Raw genomic sequence first — 23,336 nt, forward strand, 5'->3', positions numbered from 1 at the left:
CCCCAGCCTTGGGCAGTCTAGACAAAAGGATCTATCTCCACCCAAGTTTGATTGAATGGAATTCACCTTAGACTAGAGATTCCTTGTAAGGTTGGATGGGGTCAGGTAGAAGAGAAGGTTAGCTCAACCATCAGAGACTGATGTCTTGAAATGAGGATGATAGAAAAAGGGGAAGATCTGAATTTCCCCAAATCATGTTATTAATAATTATTTTTCTCATTTTTTTTGGTAGGAACACCATTTCTAAGGAAATGTTACCGAAAGCTTTCTTCTTATCCTCACAAATCTACACAAATTTCATAGTAATTGGACTAATGAACATTGAAATAGAGAACAAAACCATTCTATGGTTTGATATGTGGTAGCATTACCTCAGCAAAAAGTGGTGAAGGCAATGATTGTCACTTAAGTCACATACTTCTAGTGGCTACAGTCATGACTGTGGGTTCTCTGGAAATGACTTTATATGAACCCTTTTTGAGAGGAGCCTTCAGCCCCTTGTTTTTTTTCTTTTTTCTCCATAAGCTACATACATAATGCTGTTCATAGAATGATGTCAAGATAAAAAGAATAGGTAATCCCTGCTTTATGTAGAGGAGTGGTGGATTCAGGTGCAGAATATGGCATATGCTGCTATGGTTTACTTAATTATATTTCTTTGTTACATTAAATAGTTTTATTGGGGAACACAGGAATTGCTGGGGAAATGACAGTGATGTCACAAAAATTGATGAAACTCAAAAAGAAAAATAAAAGACAAAGTGCCTTAATCTTATTTAAGCTAATTCTGGAGAGAGATATAGTTAATTAACCTATTTCTTTTCCTTTTTCCAGTTATGGGTGAACATTGTGAATGGAGAAATCCATGACTCTACTCGTTCAGACCTTTATGAATATATTGTTGATTTCCTAACCTACTGCTTAGACCAAGAACTAGTGTGGAAATATGCTGAGTGGGTATTGCAGAAAAGTGAGGAGGTTTGTGCTTCATACATGTCTTCTTTCTTTGGTTGAGGAAAAAAATGTCATTTTTAGAGAAAAAAATATTGAGCTACTTTCTGACTTGTATTTTACTTTTTTTATTCCCCCTTAACACCTTCCTATCTTAACACCTGTCTTAACTTGAGCATTTAGGTAAGTACCCTATTTCAGAGCCACTGTGGCAGGCTTTTCTGATTTATCTCTTGAGGCAAGTTATTTCTTGCCAAGTCATGTTTTGTAGCTTTCCCTGTAAAATGTCCTCTTTTTTTTGAAACTTCACCTAACAGGTTAAAGTCTGTCATTTCCCTTCCTGTGAGCTAAAGCAAAGTTGGAATGAACAATAGTGTTCCATTGCTTGGCTCCCTGAAGGAGAGGATTAGACAGAAGCTGGAAATACAGAACCCTGCATACTAGGTACACTGCCACATGAGAATCCATTGTCCTTGCTGCTTGCCATTCCCATTGCTGTTGCTAATCTGCTTATCAGAGCCCAGGGCTGGTCTGCCTTAGGTAGGAGCAAGCAAGAAGGCAAAAGCTATAGACTAGAGTGGGCAGAAAGAAGCTGTTGTGTCTTGGGAAAGAGAGAAAAGAAGGCAGGAATGAAGTATAGTCATGCCGGGCAGTAGGGATGGGTGAGGTTGCTGCTGCCCTATAGTACAAGGTCCTTGCCAGTCAATTAGCTAAATTTATTGAGCCCTTGTGTGTACTAAGCATTGTGTGAAGTGCTGGGGTAAGAAGGGCTGCCTCACAAGGAGGAACTTACATTCTAAAGGAGGAGACAGTGTGTAAATAACAGTGGAAGAGAGTGGAAGGAAGGCAATCTCAGGGCAGACACAAGCAGCAAGGAGGACAGGAGAGGGCCTCCTGCAGAAGGTTTGATTGGGGCAACGTCATGAAAGCCCAGGATTCTAGCAGGTGGAGGTGAGTGAGCAGGGCCAATGGCCACTGCAAAGGCACAGTCAAGAAGAGAGTTAATTCTCTTTCCTTGTGTTCAAGGAAAGCAAGTAGTCTGATGAAACTGGGTCATAGAGTTCATAGCAGAGAGTAAAGTGTAAGGGAATGAAAAAGGTAAAAAGGGACCAGGTTGTAAAGGGTATTATGTGACCAATAGAGACCTGCTGGAAATTAATGAGTAATAGGTTGACATGGTGAGCCCTACACTTGAGGAAAATTATTCTGACAGCTGAGAGGATAGAGCTGGGGAGACATTTGAGGCAGGGAGAACAATAGAAGGCTTTTTAATACAGTCCAAAAGCAGAACAGATGCAGATTCAAAGAAGTAGGAGAAATGTCTGTTCCCTCCATGTAAAGCACTGAACTGCCTGAGTTCACCTTGGACTGTGGGGATGAAGCATGCAGTCCAGTGGGACACGTTTGGCTAAACCTGGGACAAGTTGTCCTGGATTTTAATACCCTTGTGGGGTTCAGTACAGAATTTGCAACAGTTGTGCCACGTGCCTTAAGAGTACTGCCTCTATTCTTCATAAAGCTGTTTTCAAAGAGGACACAGAAATTGCTGATGGCCACTGATAGCATTGGGAACATTGTACATCATGCTCTGTGAACAGTTTTAAAATGTTGATCTTGGTTTTGTGATACGAAAGAGGGTTAGTTAGTGGGTGAGGAAGCTTGAAGAGTACTTGTACAGTGAATAAGTTCTCTCTCCCAGAAACTTGTGGATTTTGCTTTCAGCAATAGCCACACATTTCTTGGGGTATTTTCCTGTGTTTGAATATTGTTTTCTCACATCCAGAAGTTCATTTCCTCATCTTTCCATAATGTTGTGTAAATCACCTAAACCTGTTATATTGGAAACACTTATAGGTATTATGAAGATGAATAGCAGTTCTAGATAGGTAGTCAGCTGTCAGTTATCTAGCAGAGGAAGGTAGTGATATAAAAAAATTCCAAAATAGTGAATGATACAAAAATCATTTTTATGAGATTTTTCCATTTTTTAATGATTTTTTCCCCTCATTCTCTCTTTCCTACATGTTTCCTTTGTTGTTAAATTTCCCTTGAAATAACTTTTCAGTTGTTTTAGTACAAATCAAGTTACAGGAACATGTAAGGTGGCAGGCAGCAACAAAACTATTTAAATATTTGCCACTTTAAACAGCTCACAGATCTATATGGACAATCTATATGCAGATAATGGAGAGTTAATTCTATTGAATCAACTATTGAATGGTCAATTTTTAAAAAATGTAATTTAATTATTTTTGGTTCATTTTAAGTTCCAAGCTGTCTCCCTTCCCCCTTCCCCCCTACCCACACACTATAGAAGGCCACCATTTGACAGAGATAGTTATAGATATATAGATGTAGATACATATATATACATACATACACACATATGTGATGTATGTGTGTATGTATGTAAAACTATACTATGCCTAGTTCTATTTGTCAGTTCTTTCTCTGGAGATGGATAGAATCCTCATAGATTCTTTGCAGTTAATTTGAACATTTATAATACTCAGAATAACTTAATCATTCACAGTTTTTCTTTGAACAATATTTCTGTTACTGTATACAACATTTCTGCTCATTTCATTCTTCATTATTTCGTGGAAGTCTTTTCATGTTTTTCTAAAATCAACCTGCTCATCATTCCTCACAGCATAGTGATATTCCACTAGGTCAGTTGTTTGTTTTTTTTTTCTGATGATTTTTCAGTTGTTCTTCAGCAAGAGGACATTGTTATACTTAGGTGATCTGTGGATTGCTCCAAGTTGTTACTCTTCATGTTGTCAAAACCCATGATAAAGTAAACCCTTCATTTTCTCTGTCCAACTTTTACTGTGTAATGAGGCAGTTCAATGGATAGAGGACTGGACCAGGAGTCAAGAAGTCTGGAACTCAAATTTAGCCTCAGGCACTTATTAGCTACGTGACCCTAGGCAAGTTATTTAACTAATGGAGATATTAATAGGTTATTGTGAGGATCAAATGAAATGATATTTGTAAAAAGTGATTAGCATGGTGCCTGGCACATAGCAGGTGTAATGTGTGTGTATACATACACACATGCATGCTTCTCCTCTTCTTTTCCCAGAAATATCTTTCCATCTGAACTTTAACGAAGTTTCAACATTTAATTTGACCGTAGGTTCTGCCTCTGATCCCATGTTGTTTAATCTTTGCCAGCATAAATGTTGCATTACTTTGTGCTTGCATGCTTTCTATTGTTCATCATTATTAATGATTAATTCCTCACTTGAAGTATGAAATGGGCAGTAACTAGAACAGGAAAAGAATAAGGTGACTTTGAAAAACCTGTTATCTAAAATGTCACTTTTTTTCAGGTTGGAGTTCAGATTTTTACCAGAAGACCTTTGGAAGAGCACCAGAAAGATATCTTCAACCCAGATGACATCATCAACTGCCTTAAAAAATACCCTAAGTCTATTATTAAATACCTGGAACATCTAGTTGTGGATAGGAGAGTACAAGTAAGTGCTTCAAAAATTTTTAGTCTTCTCTCTACAATGCTATTGATGTACTGGGTAAGAAGTTGGATTGGGTGACCTCAGGCATCCCTTCCAAGTCCACAATTCCATGAAAAAAGTACAAGCTATACTTTGACGGTAATTGTGGAAAGAGACTGAGTTAGATTACAGAATTTCTTACAGAGCACATTGAGTAAAATTGTACCAAACCACCTTGTGCACTGTATGGGTGCTCAGTAAATACTTAATGGACTGTCTGGATGACTTCAAGAGGCCTTGGGATGTGAAGACCTTGAGACATATGTTCTGTTGGTCTGATAGCTTCCCTTCTCCCCCACTCTGCCCCCATTTTCACATTCAGCTTTTTTTTTTCTCCCCCATCTTCCTCTTGTATCTTCCTTGAAAGGAATGAAGGAAGTTGTAAGTCTGGATAATTTGGCTTTCTTATTTTCCCATAGCAGTCTCTATAATGATGATTTTATTTAAATCCTGCTATCTTCCTTCTACAGGGTCTAAGATCAGGGGTAGGAAACCTGCGGATGGCCTAGAGGCCACGTGTGGCCTTTCTGTATAGATATAGATATATACATACATATATAAATATATGTACATGCATATATAGACATATACTTTCCCTAACAAATTCTGTTCCTGATCTTTGTTTTCATGTTTGTGTGTATCTCTTGTTTCCTATGCCTCCTGACTCTTCTACTTTACTTCCATCCACTGCCTTGCCCTCCTATTACTAAGCCTGCCCACCTCCAAGAATCTCTTCCCCTGTCCTCCCATTCCCGTAAATCTAAACGCCCTTCTATAGTCCCCTATAACCTATTCCTTCACCCTCTCCTCTAGAGATCCCTCTCTTATCCTCCCATTCCCATTGGTATAAACACCCTTCTGTACCCCCCCTTTAACCTATTCCCTGCCCTTCCCCTCTAGAGATCCTCCCTTGTCCTCTCACCCCTCCCCAACCACTTATCGTTTTATTTCTTCTGAATTTAGAAGACTTTTATACTCTTCTGGATATATATATACATATATATATATTGTTCCCCCTTAAACCCATTCCCGATGAAAATAGGTTACCAGAACTACCAGCCCTCCTCCCCCATCTAATTCCTCTATGTTAATTTTTCCTCTTGCACCTCATTTAAAGGACAGCTATGTGTTGCAGTGGATAGAGCACCGGCCCTGAAGTCAAGAGGACCTGAGTTCAAATCCGGCCTCAGATCAAACACTTGATACTTACTAGCTGTGTGACACTGCGCAAATCACTTAACTCCAGTTGCCTAAAAAAAAAAAAACCCAAAAAACAAAACAAACAACAAAAAAAAGTGTGTCTACCTCATTTGTATAAAATAATTACTCTTTATAGCTGTTCCTAAATGGTTTTACTTTTTGAAGTCATGTCATACTCAGGTCTACCCCAATCTTTCTTGTGAAATACCCAGTTACTAATGACAATCTTAAACATGCATTTTACATATATAGAAAGCAAATGATCTGTCCTTATTAAATCCCTTGTAATCAATGTTTGATATGTACCTTATGTTTCTCTTGGCTCTTGTATGTCAAGTCTTCTATTAAGTTGTTTGTGTTTTTTTTTGTTTAACAAAGTCTTGAAAGTCTTGACAGTTGATCAAATGTCTTTTTTTTTTTTTTTCATTCAGAATTATACTTAACCTTGCTGGGTATGATATTTTTGGCTGGAGCCCCAGTTCTTTTGCTCTTCGATATATAGTATTCCAAGACCTGTAGTCCTTTAGTGTTTCTGCTGCAAATCCTTGAGTGATTCTAATTGTGGCACCATCATATTTAAATTGATTTTTACTTCTTGCTTTTAATATTTTATCCTTGAGCTGGGGATTTCAGAATTTGACTACAATATTCCTATGAGTTTGCTTCACAGGATCTCTTTCAAGTGGTGATAGATGGATTTTTTCTATTTCTACTTTCCGCCTTTGTTCAAATGCTTCAGGACAATTTTCTTTTATTTCTTATATTATTGTATCAAGATTCTTTTTTTTTTTATCATAGCTTTCAGATAGTCCAGTTATTTTTATGTTTTCTCTTCTTGATCTGTTCTCCAGATCAATTTTTTTATAAGATGTTTCACTTTTTCTTCTATTTTTTCATTCTTCGTATTTTGTTTAATTATTTCTTGGTCTCTTATAATTTTGCTTGCTTTGCCTTGCCCAGTTCTAATTTTCAAAGTGTCATTTTCTTTCTTAAGATTCTGGGTCTCCTTTTTTAATTGGTGGACTTTCTTTTCATCATCTTCTTGTTTTTCTTGGATTATTCTTAGTTTTTTTTTTTAAGTTTTTCCTCCATTTCTCTCATTTGATTTTTAAGTCTTTTTAAAGTTCTTCTATGAATTCTTTTTGGGCAGGTGATCATTTGACGTTACCTTTTGGGGTAGAAGAAGGTTTCTTTGCTTCAACAGCCTCCTCTGAAGATGAACCCCAGTCTTCTCTATTCCCATAATAACTTTCTATGGTTGGATTCTTCCTCCTTTGCCTATGCATTTTTTTGCAGTAATAGCTTAATTTTTGTAATCACCTCTAGTCCTGGGATATGGGTGGGGGGTGGTGCCTCTGGCTTCAGATCTTCAGTTCTCCCCTCTAGCCTGGAACCAAAGCCAAACCTCCAGACTCCTGTAAGTGCCCATAGCCAGAGGCATCCCTGGCGTCTGCCCCCTGGCCCACGTCTGTACTCACCGGCCCGTGCTGGTTCCTTCTCAACCCTGCCCCACTCTACAGCACAGCTAGTTCTGGCGTTCCTTGTCACCAGAGGTTTCCTTGACCTTCCTGGGCTCCGAAACCCAACTCTCCTCGCTGTCCCAGGGTAAAAGTTCCTGTGGCTGGGCCGAGGAAGACTCCCAAGCCAGCTAACCCAGGGCTTGCTGCTTGTTAAAGGGGACCCTAGCCTGGAATTGTTTACTCTTCACAAGGACCAAATCCCTTCCTGGGATTTTTCCTGATCCTCTGGAATTGTCCCAGGAAGACACCTTTTGTGTCCCTATTCTTATTTATTTTTACCCACACTTTGTTCGCCTTAAGGTGCTATTTTATCTTTTTTGTGAGGGAAAATCTTGAGAGCTTGCTTGGAATTTTCTGACCTACTCCACCATCTTCCCAGAATCCTCTCCCCTGTGTCTTATCCTTTATGATTTTCATAAAGAGGCTGGAGGTGGGGGAAATGCTTTGTAAACCTTAAAATGCTGTGGGAGTGTTTATTAATTGGTGTTAGTAATTTCAGTTAAAAGGGAGTTGTTTTGGTTCCTGTGGCAAGGTATTTTTTTACCATTCATATGTGCAATTACATGTATGTATTTATTATTTACTCTTTTTCTGCAGAAGGAAGAGTATCACACCCACTTAGCCATCCTCTATCTAGAGAAAGTGCTTCAACAGAAGCCCAGTGCAAATGGTAACTGTGCGGAAGTGACTGAAACTCAGGCAAAGCTACGGAATCTGCTTCAAAAATCTGATCTGTACCGAGTCCACTGCCTGATAGGTAAGATCCACTTCATCTCAAGAGCATTCAACACTCTCTCTACTTACAGATAATAGCTCGCATCTGCAGGGGCCTTTCCATTTATAAATCACTTTCTCCCTAGCTGCCCTTTGAGGCAGGTTATGAGGGTTTCTCTTATTCCCATTTTACAAATGAGGAAACTGGTGTGTAGAGAGGTTAAAAGGTCAGGGTCACACAGCTACTTAAGTCTCAGAGCCCAGGCTTGAACCAAGGTCTTCAGAGTCCAGCATTCTTCCCACTATTTCAAAGCGTCCTCTGCCACACACACACACACACACAGTTGCCTCTCTGAAGTTTCCGAGTGTAGTTATTCTTACTTTGCACAAGGTCTTGCCCTTTGCTCAATGAATGTTGAATTGATTTGGATTTACAAGAAGCAGAGATGTGAATATCATAAAGCTCTGCCCTACTCGATATCTCTTTTCCTGGTTAAAGAGTTGGCATGATGTAGGCACCAGTACTTTCATGAATCTTAGCATATGATTCTGGGTTGAATGTGTTTGGAACCTTCTTTGATGCTTGCCATGCTTTTTCCTTCTGGATCTGACATGGGAAAATGGATTATTATACTCTTCCCCTCTAACCCAGAAAAAGAAAGATCATGGGGAAGTGAAGCCTAAATCTTTAACAGTATTCTGGCACTAATAATTCTAGTTTTACCTTTAAAGGCACCATTAAATTACACCTACACCTACTGATACCAGCCATTTCCCAAGCTGCTGAGTGCACTGACTAGGCATGCTACAAATTCATGCCAACTTCAGCATTGACTTTTCATAAATCCTTTAATTAATCTCAGATTAACTTAATTGTGTTTTCCATAGCAGCTGTTCCAAGCCTTCTCAAGCCACCAACTCCATCCCCATTCCCTTCTCCTTGAGCCAATGATTTGCCTTCTGCTTTTTGGGAAGTACGATTTTAAAATCTCTGTAATTAATTTTTTTTAACAAGTAACTTTACTATGTACCTCAGCCCAACAGTAGCATGCTCCCCTGGGATACTAAATGGTAATACTCTAGGGCTGCAAACCAGTGGGCAGGTACAAGTATATGGTTTTGATGGTAATAATTCCATTTGATGAACACTCCATATTGAATTCTATGATTTCTTGCTTCATTGAGTTATAAGATTTGTATTTGTTAATAAATAAATTAATATGAATAATAGTTTTATTGTGATTTTTCTTTGAAGGCCCTCAAAACATGCCTCACATATGTTAAAATTTGTCCTAAAACTCCTTGTTATACAGCAGTGTGTTTATATGGAAGATGACCACATCATTGTAGAAAATGACCTGATTTTCAGTTTAGAAGACCTGAGTTGTAGTTTCAGCTTCCTTTCTTACTATGTTACCCTAGGAGAATCACTCAACCTTTCCGAATGTTAGTTTCCTCATCTATAAAATGAGGAGAATAGTAATTACCTTGCCTTTCTCACAGACATATTGTAAGGATCCAGTGAGACATGTTTGAGGGTTCTTTGTAAACTGTAAGACTTCATGCAAATGTAAATTGTAATGTTATTGGTTAATATCATTAAAATTAATGGAGAGGCAGCATGTCATAATGGATAGAGGATTGGTGTCAGGTTCAGGAAATGATGGGTTCAAACTCTGCTTCTGACCCTGGGCACGTCACTTACCTTCAGGGCCTTAGGAGGTTTTCCAAGACTGTAAGTTGCAGCAAAGGTGCTGGTTTGCATAGGTGAAGGGAATTTCCTCCTCTTGGAGTTCCCTATGCCATTGAAATCACAGGTCTGATCCAAAAGAAAATTGAACATAACTACATGTTAATTAGACTCTTTTTTTAAAAAACCTTTTAGGTAAGTAAAAATAAGAATAAATAAATATTCAATAGAGTATTTTGCAGAAGAAGACAGATTATTTAAAAATTTGTTTCTAAAATATGCAGGAAAGTTTCAGACTCTCTCTTGATAATCAAGACCTTCCACATTGTTGGTAGCCCCAAGAGAGCTTTCTGGTTTGATTTCATGCTGCTCTTCCACTTGATGAATTCAATGCCACCCCAATCTAACTGGACCAATCATGCCTACCCCCTTCTCTTTCAATTTAAATGCCTCCCTTCCTTCCAGCTCCAGATCAGACAGTACATCTTCTGTTAAGCCTTCCCTGCCTCTCACCAGCTGTGATAGCACTGTCTTCCAACTTAATATGACACCTGGGATCTTTTCTTTGTATTCTCTTAGCATATTGAGCCATGTTGTAGTTACTGTAGATGTCATGTTCCTCTAGTATAATGTAAGGTTTTTGAGAGTAGTGACCGTGCCCTTTTTCATCTTTATGTCCCTAGAGCCAGTGTGGTGTAATGGAAAGAGTGCCAGGTTTGGTATCAGGAAACCAAGATTCAAATCTTGTGTCTTCTACCTACTACTTCTATATCTTGGATAAATCACTGATTCTCTCTCTGCCTCAGTTTCCTTATCTGTAAAATGAGGAGGTTGGGCTAAATGTCTTCTTAGATCCCTTCCATCTCCTCTTGCCTTATGTAGAGTAGACATTTACTCATTTCTTATTGAATTGAATCATCATTAGGCTGTGGATCATAGAGACAAATGTAATGTTGTAGATACTCTCCAAAATTAGAAATTCAAAGCAAACATTTATTAAGCATCCACTATCCTCCTTGGTGGCCTGTTCCAGTACTTAAGAAGATGATTTTGGCAGCTGTAGGGAGGAGGAATTGGGCAAGAGAAAACGTAAAAGAAAGGAGCCTAGGAACCACTAGGATGCCATTGCAAATCCAGTCAAGAAATAAGGTGGAAGAAGATGGATATAAGATGCCAAGGTTCAGTTGACAAGACTTGGCAACCAATCAGATTTGGAAGGTGAAAGAGAGGGAGGAGTTAATTCTTAAGGTAGAGAACCTTGGTGACTAGTAATATGTGAGTACTTTCAGCAGAAATAGAGAAATTGGAATTTGAGTGTGTTTAGTGGGGAAGAGAACAAGTTCCATTTTGGATATGTTGAGTTTGAGGTGCCAGTGGGCAAACTAGGTGTACATGTCTAGCAGACAATCGACAGTATAGGACTAGAATTCAGGACTGAGATTAGGATTGAATATAAAAATTTGCATATCATTGCAATAGAGATCATAATTAAATAATAGCTAACATTTATATAGGTCTTTAAAGACTGAGCTTCAAAATGAACCTGTGAGGTTAAGTACTACAAATATTGTTATCCCCATTTTACTGATGAGGAAAGTGAGCTTCCAGATAGGTTAAGTGAATTACCAGTGATCACATAGGTAGTAGTAAGTGTCTAAGGTGTGGGATTCAAACTTGGGTCTTCTTGACTGAAGGTCTAGCATTTTATTAGATAGAGAGACATAGGGGTTGGGGAAGAGATTGAGAGAGACAGAGACAGCAAGAATGAGGGAGAATGAGCAGAAACAAACGTGTAGAAGAGACCAGGAAACAATATCTGGCATATGGAGAGGTTTGTTAAGAGTGTCAGAAATCAGGTCACTTAGATTGAAGGCTGAGAAAACACCATGTACTCATCATTGGGAGGACAGTTTCAGTCCATAGTAGGATCAGAAGCCATATTACAAAGGGTTTAGAAGTGTATAGAGGTTCTTTGTCTCTATTTTTAGTGGGGGGGTTGCCTCCTGTCCCCCTCCAAAGAAAAGAAGAGAGCCATTGAGACATTGTTAGAAATATACTAAAGAGAAGAGAAAAGGGTTTGGAGAGAGGCACAGGCAAGCAGGGGTAGCTTGTGGAATTCATTATATACTTTTTAATAAAGTGAGTGGTATGAAATGAGAGTTATGATTTCATATAGAGTTATGATTTTTAAGTGCTTTTATTTGGTATCTAAGTTCAGAATAAAAGTATTTTCTTAAAAGAGTTCAAGGTGTGGCAATAAAAACAATGAGTATAGACTTTTTTTTTCCCCACTAAGAATTTGACTGTAAAAAGAAGAAATACAGAATGTAGCTTAAGGGTCTGGTAGAGTCAGAGGGTTTTTTTGTTTTGTTTTGTTCTTGATGATGGGAAGACCTGGGCTTGTTTGTAGGCTGAAGGGAAGAAACCAGTATATAAAGGTAATTGGAAGAAGAACAAGGAAATGATTGAAGGGAAAGTTTATGGAAAGGAGGGATTGAGCTTGAAAAGGGCCACCTCTACTCCAGATAGTGAAGCAAATGACATAGCAGAGGATAAAGGACTAGAGTTTTGAATTGTGAAATAGGAAGAACAGAGAGATCATGGCTGATAGCCTTGATTTCCTCAATAAATTAAGAAGTGAAATCCTCTGCCAATAAGGAATGGGGAAGGGGTCTCAGGAGGCTTGAGACCAGCAGGGGACAGCTCTCAGCGTCCTTTTGAGATTATATCGCGTAAATTTGTTGTGGACCCAGTCAGCAAAGTTCTGCAGCTTCCTCAGATTCACAGTCTCAGTCATGACAGCATTTTTTTCCAGATCTTTCCATCTTTCCTCAAACCTCCCATGGTCCCCCCTTCCCTCTGTTCTCTCAGGTGAGAACTTTGCCTCCTATTTCACTGAAAAAATTGAGGCCATTCTCTGAGCACCGTCTTCTCCCCTAACATCATTTAGCTGCCTCTGCCACTATTTCCTCCTTGACCCCTCTCCTCCTTGCCATACCCCTTCACATGCACAAATGATCCCATTTCTTCCTCTCCTCTCCAAGAGATTGTCTCCTCTGTTATCCCCATTCTCATTAATCTTCAGTCTCTCCCTGTGTGTTGGATGTTTCTCTGCTGCCTACAAACACACACATACTTAAAATACTTAAAAAACCATCCTAATTTGATTCAACCCCTCTGGCTATTGTCCTGTATTTCTCCTCCTTTTCATGGCTAAACTGGTTAAGAAGATCATCCATGCTGCCACTTCCTTCTACTTCTCACTTTTTTTTTTTTAACTCACTGCAGTCTGACTCCTGACATCATTCAATTGAAACTGCTTTCTTTAAAATTACCAATGATCTCCAAATGTGATGGTCTTTTCTTAATGCTTATCCTTCTAGCTTTTGCTATTTTTTTTCTTTTTTCTTTTCTTTTCTTTCTTTCTTTCTGTTTTTTTTTTTTTTTGCAAGGCAATCAGGGTTAAGTGACTTGCCCAGGGTCACAAAGCTAGTAAGTGTTACGTGTCTGAGGCCAGATTTGAACTCAGGTCCTCCTGACTACAAGGCTATAGCTTTTGCTATTGTTGATCCCCTCCTACTCCTTAATGTCCTCTTCTTTAAGTTTTCATGATTTTCTCTCTTGGTTCTCGGGTCTCCTCCTACCTGAATACTCAGTCCAGTTTTCTGGATCTTCATCCAGGTCACCTGCACTAGCCATGGGTCCTTCAAGGGTCTGTCCTGGGTCCTCCTGTCCTATGCTATTTCACTTGGTGATCTCATCAGCTCCCATGGATTCAGTCATCATCTCTATGCAGATGATTCTCAGATCCATTTATCCAGCCCTAACCATTCTCCTGACCTTTAGTGGATCTCTAACTCCCTATTAGATATTTCAAACTGGAGTGTCCCTTAGACACTTCAAATTAAGTATGTCTAAAACTGAACTTGTTGTCTTCTCCCCCGAGCTCTCCCCTCTTCCTAACTTCCCCATTATTGTCAAAGGTACCGCTATCTTTCCCATCTTTTCCATCACGAGTTTATAACCTTGACTCTTCACTCTCTCTCACACTCCTATATTTAATCAGTTGACAAGTCCTGTCATTTATACCTTCAGTAACATCTCTCATCTACAGCCCCTTCTCTCCTCTGGCACTGCCACCACCGTGCTATGAGCCCTTGTCATTTCACATCCATACCACAGCAGTAGCCTTCTGGTTAGTCCTGCTGCCTCAAGTCTACCCCTATCCCATTCTGTCCTCCACTCATTTCTCAAATTAGTCCTCTTAAAGCATAGGTCTAACCATGTCAACCCCCTAGTCAATAAACTCTGGTGGCTCCCTTGAAAGAGAAGGATCAACTATACAATTCTCTGTTTGGCTTTTAAAGCCTTTCATGGCCCCCTTCTACTTTACCTTACTCCTACTTCTTTCTTGTACCTTCCTCCTTTCCAAATACTCCATGATCCAGTGACACTGGCCTCCTTGCTGTTCTTCATACAAGATAGGTTGTCTTCAACAACACGGATTCTCGTGGCTGCCCCCTCACACCCCCCACACACCCCCACCCCGTGGCTGGAATTCTCCACTTCCTGGCTTCTGTGGCTTCCCTCAAGTCTAAGCTGAAATCCCATCTTCTGCACGAAGCCTTTCCCAAATCTCTGGTAATGCTAGTGCCTTTGCTTTAAGATTATTTCAGTTTATCCTGTGTATGTGATACACACAGAATATATGCATGTATGTATGTATATACACATGCACACATATACATACACACCTCTAAGTGTGTATGAGAAATATATGATTTCATATACATATATAAATATAATGGGAAAGAGACAACACACACATGTACAAACAAGATAGATGTGACACACATATATACATACTCATAATTGTGGGTATATGTGACACACAGATAAGATATATGTAACACATGATATATAATATGTATAATATATGCTCTGTGTGTGTCTCTATCCAATTAGACTGAGCTTCTTGAGAGCAGGAACTGTCTGTACCTTTCTTTGTATCTCTGTTGCTTAACATAGTGCCTGGCATATAGTAGGCACTTAATAAATATTGGCTTGACTTAAACAGAGAAGGGCAGATAGTGGGAGATAAGTGAAGGGAATAACAGGTTTGGAATTTCGACAAGTATGTGCAGTGATAGGACAAGGGGGACAACTGGGTAAAGTCTCTAAAGGGAAGAAAGTGAGGCCAGAGTAGCTGTGATAGACGGGGAAAACAGGGAAGGTTAGAGGGACGCAATGAAAACAGGGAATACATTAGAAAGATCTTAAACTTGTCCCACTCAAACCAGAGTTACATACACAGTTACATAACACAGAGTTACATAACACAGTTCTGCTCTGTTTCCCCATCTGTACTCAGAATATCCTTTGTGATAGGAAGGGCCACTTTATTACTGTTCCCATTTTATATCTGTGGAGTTGGAGGCACAGAAATGAAGTAATTTATACAGCTTACATAGAATAGAAAGGAGATTAGAACTCAAGTTGCTCTTTTTCCATCAGATTATATTGTCTCTTCTAATTTGAAAGATCACATTGCAGAAATATTAGAATGTCTTTAGAAATAATTTAAACATGTAGATTCACTCATTTAACTCATGTAACTTTCTATCAAGGCAACTATAAATTGGCATAGGATTAGGAGTCATTGACTGGATACTGTGGGCCTACTATTCTTCTAATATATGCTAAAAAATGGGGAATGGGGTAGGAAATAAACACTTCCTATGTGCCAGGCACTATGCTAGGTGCCTTATAAATGTCTTCTTTGATATGGCTTTTGTATGTGGCAGTGGGCAGTGCCCAATTGAAGTAAATGAGAGACTTTTTTAAATTTCTTTTTTTAAAAAAAAATTAATTTGCTTATTTTTAGTTTTCAATATTCACTTCCATAAGATTTTGAATTTTAAATTCTCCCCCTTCCTCTCTTACCCCCACCACAAGATGGCATGCAATCTGATATAGGCTCTACTCATACATTCATTTTAAGCATATTTTCACATTAGTCATGGTATATGGAAGAATTAGAACTAATGGAAGGAACCATGAGAAGGAAGAAATAAAACAACAAAAGAAAGGGACAGCAAATAGTATGTTTCGATCTGCATTCGGACTCCATAGTTCTTTCTCTGGATGTAGATAACATTTTTCATCTTCAGTCTTTTGAAGTTGTCTTAGATCCTTGCATTGCTAAGGAGAGCTAAGTCTATCAAAGTCAGTCATTGAACAATGTGACTGTTACTATGTACAATGTTCTTCTGATTCTGCTCATTTCACTCAGCATCAGTTCATATAAGTCTTTCCAGGTTTTTTGAAGTCCACCTGCTCATCAGTTCTTATAGCACAATAGTATTCTATTACATTCTTATACCTCAACTTGTTCAGCCATTCCCCAATTGATGGGTATCCCATCAATTTCCAATTCTTGGCCACCACAAAAAGAGTTGCCATAAATATTTTTGTACATGTGGGTCCTTTTCCCATTTTTATAGTATCTTTGGGATATAGCCCTAAAAGTGGTGTTGGTGGGTCAAAGGGTATGCACAATATAGTCCTTTGGGCATAGTTCCAGATTGCTCTCCAGAATGGTTGGATCCGTTCACAACTCCACCAACAATGCATTAATGTTCCAGTTTTCCCACATCTTCACCAGCATTTATCATTTTCCTATGTTGTATGATGTGGTATCTCAGCGTTGTTTTGATTTGCATTTCTCTAATCCATAGTGATTTAGAGCATTTTTTCATATGACTGTAGATAGCTTTAATTTCTTTTTTTTTTTTTAAGGCAGTTAGGGTTAAGTGACTTGGCCCAGGGTCACACAGCTAGCAAGTGTCAAGTATTTGGTCAGAGGCCAAATTTGAACTCAGGTCCTCCTGATTTCAGGGACGGTGCTCTTTCCACTGCGCCATCTAGCTGCCCTGATAGCTTTAATTTCTTCCTCTGAAAACTGCCTATTCATATCCTTTGACAATTTATCAGTTGGGGAAGAGAGACTTTCTTTTAGAATTAGAGGTTATTGGTGAACCTGTAAACCTGAGTTCTCACCAGGGCCTTTTCTTTGCTGAAACATTTGATGTCTTTACTTCTGAAATTAAAAAAAAAATCCATTCTAAAATCATTTATAATTGTAATAAAGATTTTCCAGGGCCTAAATACTAAGCATGAGTGTGCATGAAAATGTTGACTTAGTCATCTAGATGGCAGCATTTAGCAACATCTGTCGTCTCCCCAGCTAGGTGTGTTTTCTATAATGAATTTTACTTTCATATGTTCTTAAAGTAAAAGGCAAATTGAGTGGGATTGGAACTTAGGGAGAAGTGATATATTGCCCAGGTGCTCCTTTGGGTTACGTTTCCATCTGATTTTTAAAGAGCTTGTTCCCTTTGATAGATAAAATCCAGGGGACCAGCCTTCACATGGAAAGTGCAATATTACATGGAAAGCTGGAGGAGCATGACAGGGCCCTGCACATCCTGGTACACGAGCTAAAGGACTTTTCTGCGGCTAAGGATTACTGCCTGTGGAGTTCTCAGAGTAAAGACCCTCCATATCGGCAGCGGCTCTTCCACATGCTGCTCTCTGTTTACCTAAAGCCAGGACCCTCTGACTGTGACCTGGTTCCGGCTGCCGTGGACCTCTTGAACCACCACGCCACTGAGTTCGACGCAGCTCAGGTTCTACAGCTGGTGCCTGACACCTGGTCAGTTCAACTTTTGGCGCCTTTCCTTACCAGGGCCGTGAGGGAAAGCCTTCACACCAAGAGGGTGACTCAAGCTGCATTGGGTTTGGCCAAAGCAGAAAACTTACTCTACAAACATGATAAGGTGAGGGGGGTGTTTTTGGCAGGTCATGTTAGACCTGTTTACAAAAGAAAATTGGGATGGGACCTGGGGGATGGTGATGGTGGTGGTGGTCATGGAGTTGTTTTTGTTTTTATTTTTGTTTTGTTCCTCATTCATCAGGATCATGATTTTAGAGCTGGAAGGGACCTTAGAAATGATCAAATCCAATCTTCTCATTTTACAGTGGAGGAAACTGAGAGACAGAGAGGTGAAATAGACAGCCACACAGTGGCAGCTAGATGGTGCAGTGGATGGTGCACTGGCCTTGAGTCAGGAAGACTCATGAGTTCAAATCTGACCTTAGACATTTACTAGCTGGGGTACCCTGGGCAAGTCACTTAACCCAGTTTGCCTTAGTTCCTCCTCTATAAAATGAGCTGGAGAAGGAAACCACTTCAGTAACTTTGCCACGAAAATCCCAAATGGGGTCACAAACAGACACAATTGAAATGATTAAAAAAGGGTCCCACAGCTAGTCCATGTCGAAGGCATCTACTGTTTGGTAATCATGCTACTGTGTAGAACAGTTAAAATATTCATTCATACAGGTCTTCCTGACATTGGGTTCAGCATGACAATCCCACAGTTTGTTGTTGTTAACTTTGTTAATGTTAATATTTATTAACAAGTGACTCTCCTTATTATTCTTCCTGTCTGTAGTCATGATAATTCGAAAGTGAGTCTCCATTCAAACATGGTGTTAGTGGGGTGGCGAGTAGAAACTGGGGAGGGAAGCAGCAGCGTGGTGCAGCTGGCTCCTGGGAATGATCAGAAAGAGAAGAGTTAGGAAAGCATGCTCAATCGCTGGAGAATTCCTTGTGTTCTCCCTCCAGAGCAACATGGGCTTCCTTGCTGTTCCTAGGACGAGACTTTCCATTTCCCAATTCCAGGCTTTTCCCTGGCCGTCTCCCATGACTGCAATACTTTCCCTCATCTCCGCCTCCTGACTTCCCCAGTTTTCTTTAAAATCCAACTAAAATCCCATCTTCTATAGGAAGATTCCCAGTCTTCTTTAACTCTAGTGCCTTCCCTCTGAGGTTATGATCTCCAATTTATCCTGTATATACAGTTGGTTTGTACACAGTGCTTTGCATGTTGTCTTCCCTATTAGATGGTGAGCATCTTGGAAGCAGAAGCCATCTTTTGCTTTTCTTAGTATCCCCAGTGCTTTGCATGGTGTCTGGCACATAGAAGGCACTTAATAAATGTTTAATGACTGACTGGCTGACAGTTGACATTAGATGTACAGTGTCAGTACACTAGACTGTGCTTACGTAAGTAGTTTGTACAGTAACTTTGCATTTTAGGAAACACACGGCTCAGAGAGGGAATGAGTGAGACCGTGCCAGCAACAGAAATGTCTCAAAATCTTTTCTGATTTTGTGCCTCTGTGCCACTGACTAGTTGTGTGACTGTGGGGGAGTTATTTCACCTTTTTGGGCCTCAGTTTCTTTACCTTGAAAATGAAAGAATCCAGCCAAATGACCCCTATGGCACTTTGCAGCTCTAGCTTTGGTTAAAACAACAGCAGCTTCAGAGTGGGGTTAAGATGCTTTGGCTAACTGGAGCTATAAACTTGGCTGGTACTTGGCTTGGTTTTATAAAATTAAAGGTGTTTCATTAACTAATACCTAACATTTATTCAGCACCTACTATGTGCCAGGCACTGTGCTAAGTACTTTACAAAATATTATCTGTAGTTATAGTAAATGGTCTTGTTTATGTAGTGTTTTGTACCAAGGTCCCATTTTATCTTAACCTTTTCAAGAAACTGATGATAAATCACTTATAAATCACCAGTGGACTGATGTATCTCTCCAGAAAACTGAAAAAGCAATATTTTGAAATGTTATTAGAAGACACAATTCATGATCTTTATTTCTTTTTTGCAGATAAAATTAAAAGGAAGCCCAGTTCGGCTATCAGACAAAAAGCTTTGCCAGATGTGCCAAAGTCCCTTTTGTGAGCCTGTGTTTGTTAGGTATCCGAATGGTGGTGTTGTCCACACTCATTGTGCTGCAAATAGACACATGAACCCTAACTCATCTAGCCCTGGCAATCGGACTTGAAAAAGGCACATTTGCACTTGCAAACACTAATTCCTTTACAAAATGTGCTGGATAAAAAGATCAGAGTACAGCTGCTCTTGACATCAAGATGAAAGGATCATACCCTGGGTGCTGGGAAGGTGTCAGTCGATGTGAAACATGAACATTTAATTGCTAATCTTTTTTATGAATGTAAATGAAAAATACCTTATCATAAATAGAGACATTCAAGAGTGAACTTCTCCTTGTACATAGTAATCAAAAACAAACGTCTACTTTCTTGTGAAAGAAAAATGAGCCTTTCCTTTGTCATCAAGGCAAATCATGGGGGAAGTCAGGACTGACAAATTCCTTTCTTTCTTTCAAGGAACATAAATTTGCACTGAAAATATTTTGCTATAATGTGACATGGTGATGAGGATGTCTTTTTTTTTTTCTTTCATAAATCCAAGGAAGTGGTCAGTGTTTAGAGATCTTGTTAAATAGAGGGGCTCACATTGTGCCACTGTCTTTCAAGATCCTGCATTAATCACGGTCAATACAGCACATCCATGTTTGGGGTCTACATCCATTTTTTTCAGGAATAGATCATGAACTATACTTTTGCTTTGAAATTGCTGGCTTTGGGGAGCCACCTCTGTGTTGTTACTGTCCTCTGTTTCCCAGCCCATTATTTTGGTTGGCCAGATTTCCACTAAGCGCTAGCCCTTCGGTTATTTATTTGTTTTTTTGCTCAGTGGAATGTGATCATATCCATTGGAAATGGATAGTCTCTCATGGCTTAAAAAAACAAAAAAAAAACAACAACCTACCTTCAGAACTTAAAAGACAGTGGCAGTAATCAAGTCAGTCTACCTACTTAGTGGCCACGTTTCCTTTCCTACATCCTATAAAAATGTTTCCTCACCCACCTGTATGAAATTTTACAACTAACACGTTGGACTAGGAGATTTTATTTTTAACTTAAATCATATTCACACTGACTTTTTTGTTTGTTCCTAAATCCTTTTGATTTACTTAGGGTTTTTTTTCTTCATTAACAGTTTACCTCTTATCCAGAACTTGGATCATTAAAAGGGAATCACTCAGTGGGGACAAATAGAATGTTGTCTTCATGAGATACCTGTTTTGACCTCATGTATTTGGACAAGTGGTTCAGGAAAGCTGCCTTTGCACAGATGATGGAGAAATACTTTCCCTGATGAGTGCTTTGTCTACTGCCACAAGGGAAAAAAAACCCGTAAGGCAATCCTGCCTCCTGATACCTTCATACTTTTTTTTAACGTTTATTAATAAAACGTGAAAATGCTTGTCATTCTCAAAAAATTTGGAATTCATGTTGTGTTTTTGGTATAACATTATTGATCATCTAAAGCCACTATTATTTCATTGTCCTCATTTTAGATTTGTGCTAGGACACAAATTTGTGGTTATATTTTCTAGTCAGAACTGGCATTCAAGAAAACCACCCACGCAGCTGTTACTTTCCAAATACAAGCACTATTTTGCTACCTGTGATAACTTAATGATACTAAACAGTGCCCTCCACTATCGTTCATCCACTACAGACCTGTGAAGATTTGCTGTTCAGCCCATTCCCAGTTCCATTACAAATGTTTCCTGTCCTAACTGTAATGTGCTCTTCCTTTCCCTTTTCCTAATTCCAAGTGGGTCAAAAATTAAGTATCACTATATTATTTGGGGGCAAGGGGAATGGTATCATTCTCTCAACTCACTGTGGTTCTGTTATCTGAAGAATAAATTATTAAGAAATTATGCTCTGTAGCTGGACTATATCGGATGTAAATTGACTTGTGATTAATTCAGAACCCGCTCTTGAATTTTGCACAGCTGATGACTCTACTGCTTACAGAATGATTATATTATTGCACATGTTGTAATTACAACTTGTGAGTTTGAATTTATACTCCTTGGAGAATGGACACAAGGATGTGGAACACTGCACTTTTTAAAGTACTCCCTCCACAGGATGCACAGAAGTTTGGATAAGTCTTGGTGATGCTGTCATCCTGTCTTTTCACTGAATGAACAATAGTCCTGTGAAACTTTAAGCATACATGAGACAGATAGGAACCAGATTTGGACAGTTCTCCATTTCTACCCTATTGGGGTTTTGGCACCAACAGTGGCCTGCCTTGTTGTGCAGAATTATCTTATACTTTGGAAGTAACCCTTTCCTCTGTCTCCTTGAAGTCCTTTTTCTTATTTAATAATTTTTTTTAAAAATGAGGTCCCTCCCAGTAGGACATCTACTGTTTTGTAATCATGCTACTGTGTAGAACAGTTAAAGTATTCATTCAGTCATTCTTGCCACTAGATTTTGCATAACTCTTTGGTTCATTCAGCATGATCTAAACTGTTTACATTAATACTTCATGGGCAATAATGTGCTATTTTAATGAACTACTTATCTTCTATTGCCTATAAAGTATTAATGTGTATTAAAGGTATTATGTTTGCAGTAGAGAGATTGTCATCTGAACTTCAAGCTAAAAAGTTGACGTCCATGAGAATAATTAAATATGCTGCTACTTGAAAAGGGGGTGAGGGGCAGGCACAGTGTGTAAGCTGTGGTTTGGGATCACGTTTATGCCTGTAATACAACAAAAAGAACCCCTACTTTCTGCTTGCGCTCTGCAGGAAACTTTTATCCTTGCTACTCTGTTTTTTGACTTCTGATTATGTCAGTGCACAGGGCCAGAAATACACAGAATGTACAAATGTAAGCATATGGATTTTATTAAAATTCTTCTAATTCTTGGGTTTTTCTCTAAGTTTTTTTTTCTTTTTAATCTTAAAGTAATATTTTTCCCTGTTACTTGATGTATTCCAAGGAATTTTTCTTGTTTTCATTGTTTTTTGAAGCTTTCAATAGTTCTTCCCAGCAAAAGGTAAGACCTTTTTAAAAATTATGCTACAGACTTATTAACTCTTTGTTAAATTCAGATAGATCCTTGTACTGCTCACTGCCATTAACTGCCTTCAGGTTAGTTCCTCAGTGAAAGAGTCACTTTAAGAAAGGATGTTTGATCTCTTACAGTGACCTCTTCTGCCTTTCAACTCTTAACTGTACCCAGTTAAACAAGTAAGTTAATGCAGTTCTTGGGTTTCAATAGTGAGCATTTTTCAAAGAGCACAGTAATATTCTCCCACTTACATAGTAGGACTTTTTTTAATAAGACCTTAAATCAAAACAAAGCACAGTGTCTTGAATGAATTTTTGCAACTCTTCAAAATGCTTTCAGGTGCATTGATCCTCAGAACAATCATGGGACACATGATGAGGTAAATGATGTTTCAGCTGACAAGTGAAGAGCTTTTTCTCAGCAAATTCTTGTGACAGGGCAAGTATCCTGGTTTGACAGATGAGGAAACTGATCCTATCTCTTTGTGCTGTATTGTTCTCATTTTGCAGGTGGAGAAACTATAAGCCCTCCACTAAATTCCTCCTATGCTGTTTATGTATGGAGGTGGTCTTGGCAACTTAAAAGCAAGGCTAGCAGCCTGCAATCTTCAGCGAAGTCTGAAGCTACAAATGCTTTGAATGTGCCAGGCAAGGGAAATCTACTATCGTTTTTGTACCAGCCTAGCTGTCACTAGGTTAGCTGCAAGGTGTTGAAATTTTTGGCAATAGTAATCCTTAAAAAGCATTTTCTAAGTCTTAAAGGGGTGGTATCTGTGGAAGTGAGGGCTGATAGGTGGTGCAGTAGATGAAGCGCTGGATGTGGAGTTAGGAAGACATCTTCATGAGGTCAAATCTGGCTTCAGGCACTAGCTGTGTGACCCAGGGCAAGTCTCTTAGCCCTGTTTGCCTC

The 23,336-nt window shown here is 39.1% G+C and overlaps 1 protein-coding gene across 7 annotated transcripts in view; it reads left to right on the forward strand.

Moving 5' to 3' along the window:
- The window catches only part of LOC114046249 (transforming growth factor-beta receptor-associated protein 1), a 71,900-nt gene extending 49,616 nt beyond the window's left edge, over positions 1 to 22,284 (forward strand). For 6 of the 7 annotated variants that reach the window (XM_027866520.1, XM_027866515.1, XM_027866519.1 and 3 more), the window contains 5 exons: positions 835 to 978; positions 4,290 to 4,436; positions 7,790 to 7,949; positions 17,001 to 17,434; positions 19,345 to 22,284. In XM_027866520.1, coding sequence (XP_027722321.1) covers positions 835 to 978; positions 4,290 to 4,436; positions 7,790 to 7,949; positions 17,001 to 17,434; positions 19,345 to 19,521 — 1,062 coding nt within the window. In that variant the 3' untranslated portion in view covers positions 19,522 to 22,284. The remainder of the gene's footprint in view (positions 1 to 834; positions 979 to 4,289; positions 4,437 to 7,789; positions 7,950 to 17,000; positions 17,435 to 19,344) is intronic. The other variant, XM_027866522.1, reaches the window with a different exon arrangement.
- Positions 22,285 to 23,336: the final 1,052 nt, after the last annotated feature.

This window comes from Vombatus ursinus, unplaced genomic scaffold (assembly GCF_900497805.2).
Source record: "Vombatus ursinus unplaced genomic scaffold, bare-nosed wombat genome assembly UNPS02014781.1, whole genome shotgun sequence".
NCBI classification, from domain to species: domain Eukaryota; kingdom Metazoa; phylum Chordata; class Mammalia; order Diprotodontia; family Vombatidae; genus Vombatus; species Vombatus ursinus.